We start from the raw sequence: 7258 nt of genomic DNA on the forward strand, positions 1-7258 counted from the left end.
AGTAGAGTGATGGATTGTTGCATCAGGTGACCTGGCCCCCACAATCACCCAACCTCAACCCAATTGAGATGGTTTGGGATGAGTTGGACCACAGACTGAAGGAAAAGCAGCCAACAAGTGCTCAGCATATGTGGGAACTCCTTCAAGACTGTTGGAAAAGCATTCCAGGTGACTACCTCATGAAGCTGGTTGAGAGAATGCCAAGAGTCATCAAGGCAAAGGGTGGCTACTTTGTGGAATCTAACATATAAAATACATTTTGATATTTTTAACCCTTTTTTGTTTACTACATGATTCCATATGTGTTATTTCATAGTTTTGAACTCTTCAGTATTATTCTACAATGTAGAAAAACCCTTGAATGAGTAGGTGTGTCCAAACTTTGGACTGGTACTGTAAGAACAGACTGTAAGTATTTGCACTCTATTGCACTTGTTTTACCAGTCTCAACATATAGCCTTAGGCCTAATGTATATATCAAGATGTTCAATCAATGATATTTACAGTGGTGGAAAAAGTACCCAATCGTCATACTTGAGTAAAATTAAAGATACCTTAATAGAAAATGGGTCATCCAGTAAAATACTACTTGAATAAAAGTCTAAAAGTATTTTGTTTAAAATATACTTAAGTATCAAAAGTTAATTTAATTGCAAAAATATACTTAAGTATCAAAAGTAAAAGTATAAATTATTTCAAATTCCTTATGTTAAGCGAATCAGATGGCACGATTTTCCTGTTGCGTTTGACAGATAGCCAGAGGCACACTCAGACATAATTTACTAACAAACCATTTGTGTTTAGTGAGTCAGCCAAATCAGAGGCAGTAGGGATGACCAGAGATGTTCTATTGATAAGTGTGTGAATTTGGCAATTTTCCTGTCCTGCTAAGTACTTTTGAGTGTCAGGGAAAATATATGGAGTAAAAAGTACATTATTTTCTTCAGGAATGTGGTAGAGTAAAAGTCAAAGTTGATAGAAATATAAGTTGTAAAGTGAAGTACCGGTACCTCAAAAACTACTTAAGTGGTACTAGAATTTTTTTTTACTTAAGTATTTTTACACAACTGGATATTTAAGAAAGCCTGAAAATTCAAGAATGTAGTAGAGAAAATAGGCTATCAATTTAGAATGTTCTTGACCAGTCCACTGTAATACTCCAAATTATATTTGCTGTCGGTTGACTGTACACCTCCAAACAATCAACAATTTCTTTTGGACATTGTAACAGGAGAGGTTTCTATTTAGAAAAATCCCTATGCTAGTCTTATGAATATTTTAATGTGGTAATTTCAGTGCTGTTTTTGCTGAAAGAAAAGGTATTCCTTCATTGAAAAGATATTTCACAAAAATTCATTTATTGTTTTATGGCATAATTCACAAAATATTTTAATTCATATATATATAATTATAACTTTTGTTGGAACTGCATGTTTGTCAAATAAAGCAAAATGTGTAATTGTGAACTAAACTATTGATWAAAAAAAATATATGTTTTAAATTCCAAATCGGTTGTCTGCAGCATGCAATACAGGAAGTCTRTGGCATGTACCAAACTCACTTACAGGACCATACATATTTTCTGACTAAACTGAAGACTTACTTGTTACCTTACTTATTCTGGGTGCCTGGCTGCCATCCTGGCTATTTGCGGTGCTCCCTGGTTGCTCTATGACAGGATGGCTGAGATTGCATTAAAGGCCCAAAGCAGCCATTTTTATATCCCTATCAAATAATTTCTGGTTAACAATTAAGTACCTCACTGTGATTGTTTTCAATTAWWATTGTCCAAAAGACACAAACATTTTGCTAGACTGTCTGGGAGTGGTCTGAGTGGGGAGGGGAAAACTGAAAACTAAATGTTATTGGCAGAGAGATTGGAACTCTCTTTCTTATTAATCTAATGACTAATTATTAGTGATGTCACCAGGTAGGCCAAAACTCCTTTYCACTAAAACAGGCTGACATTTCAGGCGGTCTTTTCAAACAGCTCTTACACTAAAAGGCCATTATAATCCTTTTCACAATTTTACAGTATTATTCCAAACTCATAGTGTGGAAATATATATAAAACACTGGAACATCGCATTTAGACTGCAATGGGCCTTTAATAACAGTAAATTATCCAAATTTACCAAGGGCAAGAAACGTGGGGTTCRTGACATTTTAGAATTGGTATTGACCATCTCGATGGCAACCACAGCTGTCAAAATTGTCACTACTTTGTAGGAAACAGTTTTGATGTAAACATTTCTTTAAATTAAAAAAAGCGCAAGAGACAAAAATGTAGTTTCATCACCTCGGATCACTTTTATTTCTTAATCGCTCTGAGCAAGGTTGACAGCAGGCATCAGAGGGTTTGTGTTCTGATCTGTGTGGCTCCCCAATTCAAGATTTATCCTCATCCACGATCTCTTGCACAGCGTCTGAGTTGACCACCTCGCCGTCAACAATCTCCTGCACATAGGTCACAACCTTCTGCAAAAAGGTATTAGTGGTGGTGGCGGTTGACGGACTGTGGAGGCAGAGACAATATTGTTAGAAAGGCCTACTTTGGCTCAATTATTTTTGGCGCACACATTTCAAGACTGTTTTTCAATGATTTGTGTAAAGATCCAGGCTCACCTGGAAAACTCTCCATCAAGCAGCCTCCTGTACTCAGCGATCTCCATCTCCAACCTGGTCTTGATGTCCAGTAGCATTCTGTACTGTTGGCCCTGGCGGTCCAGGTCAGCACGAAGATGACCAAGCTGGTCCTCCAGGCTGGTCACCTGYCTCTGGTAGCCGGCTAGCATATTGGCATAGCGGCTCTGTGTATCAGCCAGGGTGCCTTCCAGGGATGCTTTCTGACAGGAATAAGTAAGAAAGAGAGAAAAATAAACTTTTATAGATGACTGGATGTAAGTGCATAGGTATACAATTTTTCTACTTTGTATTTTTTGTTTATCTCACCATGCTGAGTTGGGATTGGAGTTCGATTTCTAGACTTTGCAGTGTGCGCTTAACTTCAGTGATTTCAGATCTGGATGATTGGAGGGTCTCTGTGCTGACTGCCACGACATTGTTGATTTCTTCTGACTGTGAATGAAAGACAGCATACCGTAGRGGGTCATTACTGATTACATTCACTGAAGACTATAACTGGAAAACATAAACATGTCATTGGCCAAAAAGAAAGGATGCAGTATAACCTTGGCATTGAACCAGCCCTCCAGATCTTTACAGTTCTTGTTAGCGATGGCCTCGTAGTGGTCGCGGATTTCAGCCATGACTTTGGTGAGGTCTTCCTGTGGTGCAGCGTCCACCTCCACGTTGACCTGGCCGCTCATCTGATTATGCATGGCCAAGAGGTCCTGGGAAGAAAGCATTAACATATATCTGGTCAATATTCAATCCTTCAATCCTGTTCAATCAAACATAGTAGCCTAATGTTGAATCATAGCAGCGTTCACCCCATAGCCTCTGCTTGAGGTCTTTGTCAAACCCACCTCCTCGTGGTTCATCTTGAGGTGGGTCAACTCCTCTCTAAGCCCCTCAATCTGCATCTCCAGGTCAGATCTGGCCATGGTCAGCTCGTCCAGCACCCTCCTCAGCCCATTGATGTCGGCCTCCACAGCCTGCCTCATAGCCAGCTCCTTCTCATACCTTTGTAACAGCATCAACAAGGTTCTTAGTTCTAACTTTTTTTCATGTCAGCTATTTTATCTTACTGATCATTTATGCAAACAAAGATGATATTTTTCTGCCATATGTGCTGTATGTTTATTGTCTAAATTAGTGATTGATTTCAACATTATTGTATAACACATTTTGAGAATAATCTATAGAGGCACAACATGAAATGTCTTTTAGTCCCACCCTGTAGTTGTTCTGTATCAGTTATTCTCAGACTCACTTTGCTTGAAAGTCATCTGTGGCCAGCTTAGCGTTGTCAATGGCCAGGTGGATTCCTCCATTCAAATGAGTGGCATCAACGATCTGAAAGAGGGCACAGAGGTATGTCTCCGGTTTTATGGGTGGATTACTGAGATCAGATTTCACATAGACATTTTTCTGTGGACCAGAAGCATTGTTTGGCAGTGTGTAGTGGGTGTAGTGGTGTGTATCCGACGTTAAGAGAACAAAGCTCTGTAAATACACCACAGTGAAAGCTTCACAATGGAATAGAAGACAGCGGAGGGTAAAATGGCGATTGAAAATAGCTGCGATCATCTGATGGAAAGTTGATCACTATAGGTCAAAAAATAGGAACATTCTATTGTGAAAGAGGCATTTCTATGTAGGCTTTGTGGTTGCACTGGACAAAAATGTATCTGCTTACATGCAACTGATAAGCATGTTAGCAAAACTAGCTATAATGCACATACTGACAGCTGAACTAAAATGTGAAAATCTAGCGTACATTTATTCTTCAGGTAAATATTGAAGTCTCCCTTTCTAAATACACCCTCATCCTTAGTGAAAACGTTTTGCCTCTGCGGAGCTCTGTTTGGGTGTGGCTCGAGACACAAGACAAAAAAAACTCCTTACGRGAAACTTTGTCTGGAATATCTTTCAGCTGATGCAGCTCATATTCACAAACATTGGGCATTATTGGGACAAGTAGTCAAATCTGAGCAACTGCCCGTTCCTGAAAAACTGACTGCACCCCTCCACAACAACACCCTTAAAAATAAATAAACCATTACGTTGTTCTGCCGACAGAATTTTATTTTTTTGTTTGTCATTGAAAAAACCCAGTGTGCATTTGCTTTAAACTGACCTCTCATTTTCATATGGACTTTACACTAATCTGTCTTCCTGTGTACAATGTTACTTCTTTGCTATATAGCACTTTCTGCCAGATGTTAATTTTATAGTATCTCAGCCTGGAATTGGTGGCCTTACCCTGTCTTGGAGCTCATGGATGGTGACCTTGAAGGCAGTGCAGTCATGAAATTCTGTCTTGGTCTTGGCCACCAGGAACATGCMGATCTTGTGCTCCAGATCAGCGTTGGCCGTCTCCAGGGAGCGGACCTTGTCCAGGTAAGTGGCCAGACGGTCGTTCAGGTTCTGCATGGTGGATTTCTTGTTCTCGTTCACATCGACAGAGTCAGACACGTTGAAGCCACCAGCCCCACCACCCATGCCAAAACCACCACCAGCAGAGTAAGTGTTAGAGGCATTGGAGATGCGCACCCCGGAGCCACCTGCATCCCCGTACACGCTGCCGGCCCTCATGGCGCTGATCTGTCCACCTCCCATGCTACCACCGGAATAGCGAGGATAGCCCATTCTCATGGATCCACCAGAGGCCACAAAGCTGCGGTTTGAGAAGGAGGTCATGGTGCTGTCCTACTGCTCGGGCTGGAGGGGAACGAGTGCAGAGCGGTTGGACACGGCTCCTTTTATGCCAGACAATGAGGGAGGGAGAGGGGGGTTTGAGGTTTATACACAGGTGAATGTGTGGGAAATTCCATCCATACAGCACACGGCCGGTAACTCAGGGAAGAAATAAGAAACATGTCAATAAAGCATAGGGTTTGGTCCTTGTTTAGGGAACATGAGCCTTTGCTTTTAATCTTTGTCCATACACTGCACCTATAGTTTTAGAAGAATCGAGCAATTGGCCACACTTTTAAGTTGCTATTTCCTTCAGGACTTAACTGATTATTCTGATTATAACCTACACTACTGTTCAAAAGTTTGGGGTCACTTAGAAATGTCCTTGTTTTTGAAAGAAAAGCAATTTATTTCTCCATTAAAATAACATAAATCAGAAATACGGTGTAGACATTGTTAATGTTGTAAATGACTATTGTAGCTGGAAATGGCTGATTTTTAATGGAATATCTAGATAGGCGTACAGAGGCCTGGCCTTCTAGGTAGAGTTGCAAAGAAAAAGCCATATCTCAGACTGGCCAATAAAAAGAAAAKATTAAGATGGGCAAAAGAACACAGACACTGGACAGAGGAACTCTGCCTAGAAGGCCAGCATCCCGGAGTTACCTCTTCACTGTTGACGTTGAGACTGGTGTTTTGCGGGTACTATTTAATGAAGCTGCCAGTTGAGGACTTGTGAGGTGTCTGTTTCTCAAACTAGACTCTCTAATGTACTTGTCCTCTTGCTCAGTTAAGCACCGGGGCCTCCCACGCCTCTTTCTATTCTGGTTAGAACCAGTTTGCGCTGTTCTGTGAAGGGAGTAGTACACAGCRTTGTATGAGATCTTCAGTTTCTTGGCAATTTCTCGCATGGAATAGCCTTCATTTCTCAGAACAAGAATAGACTGATGAGTTTCAGAAGAAGGTTATTTGTTTCTGGCCATTTTGAGTGAGCCTGTAATCGAACCCACAAATGCTGATGCTCCAGATACTCAACTAGTCTAAAGAAGGTCAGTTTTATTGCTTCTTTAATCAGAACATATCAGTTTTCAGCTTGCTAACATAATTGCAAAAGGGTTTTCTAATGATCAATTAGCCTTTTTATTATGATGAACTTGGATTAGCTAACATAACATGCCATTGGAACACAGGAGTGATGGTTGCTGATAATGGGCCTCTGTACGCCTATGTAGATATTCCATAAAAAATCTGCCGTTTCCAGCTACAATAGTCATTTACAACATTAACAATGTCGACACTGTATTTCTGTTCAATTTGATGTTATTTCTTGGCAGACTCAACAGCCTTGGTTTCTCAAATGATTGCCTCGCCTTCTCTGATAAAGTTCAATGTGTCAAATCGGAGGGCCTGTTGTCCGGACCTCTGGCAGTCTCTATGGGGGTGCCACAGGGTTCAATTTCTCGGGCCAACTCTCTTCTCTGTATACATCAATGATGTCGCTCTTGCTGCTGGTGATTCTCTGATCCACCTCTACGCAGACGACACCATTCTGTATACTTCTGGCCCTTCTTTGGACACTGTGTTAACTAACCTCCAGACGAGCTTTAATGCCATACAACTCTCCATCCGTGGCCTCCAACTGCTCTTAAAACCTCTACAGACCCCCCATCCCGGATCCGGGATCATTCTCATCAGAAACGCTGACTAGAATAGCCTAGCCTAGCCCCACAGGGATATCATATAATATAATTTAATGAAATCACAAGTCCAATACAGCAAATGAAAGATAAACATCTTATGAATCCAGCCAACATGTCCGATTTTTAAAATGTTTTACARCGAAAACACAACATATATTTATGTTAGCTCACCACCATATCCCAACAAACACAGCCATTTTTTCACCGCAAAGATAGCTTTCACAAAACCCACAAAT

General features: G+C 40.7%; 1 protein-coding gene across 1 annotated transcript; it reads right to left on the reverse strand.

Annotated features, from left to right (window-relative positions):
• Positions 1-2285: 2285 nt before the first annotated feature.
• LOC111980048 (keratin, type I cytoskeletal 50 kDa) lies at positions 2286-5389 on the reverse strand. Its single transcript, XM_024010721.2, has 7 exons — positions 4888-5389; positions 3896-3978; positions 3489-3645; positions 3192-3353; positions 2953-3078; positions 2626-2846; positions 2286-2515 (listed from the first exon to the last, which is right to left on the reverse strand). Exons 1-7 carry the CDS (start codon positions 5323-5325, stop codon positions 2389-2391), a joined length of 1314 nt encoding a protein of 437 aa, XP_023866489.1. The 5' UTR covers positions 5326-5389; the 3' UTR covers positions 2286-2388.
• Positions 5390-7258: the final 1869 nt, after the last annotated feature.

This window comes from Salvelinus sp. IW2-2015, linkage group LG20 (genome assembly GCF_002910315.2).
Source record: "Salvelinus sp. IW2-2015 linkage group LG20, ASM291031v2, whole genome shotgun sequence".
NCBI lineage: Eukaryota > Metazoa > Chordata > Actinopteri > Salmoniformes > Salmonidae > Salvelinus > Salvelinus sp. IW2-2015.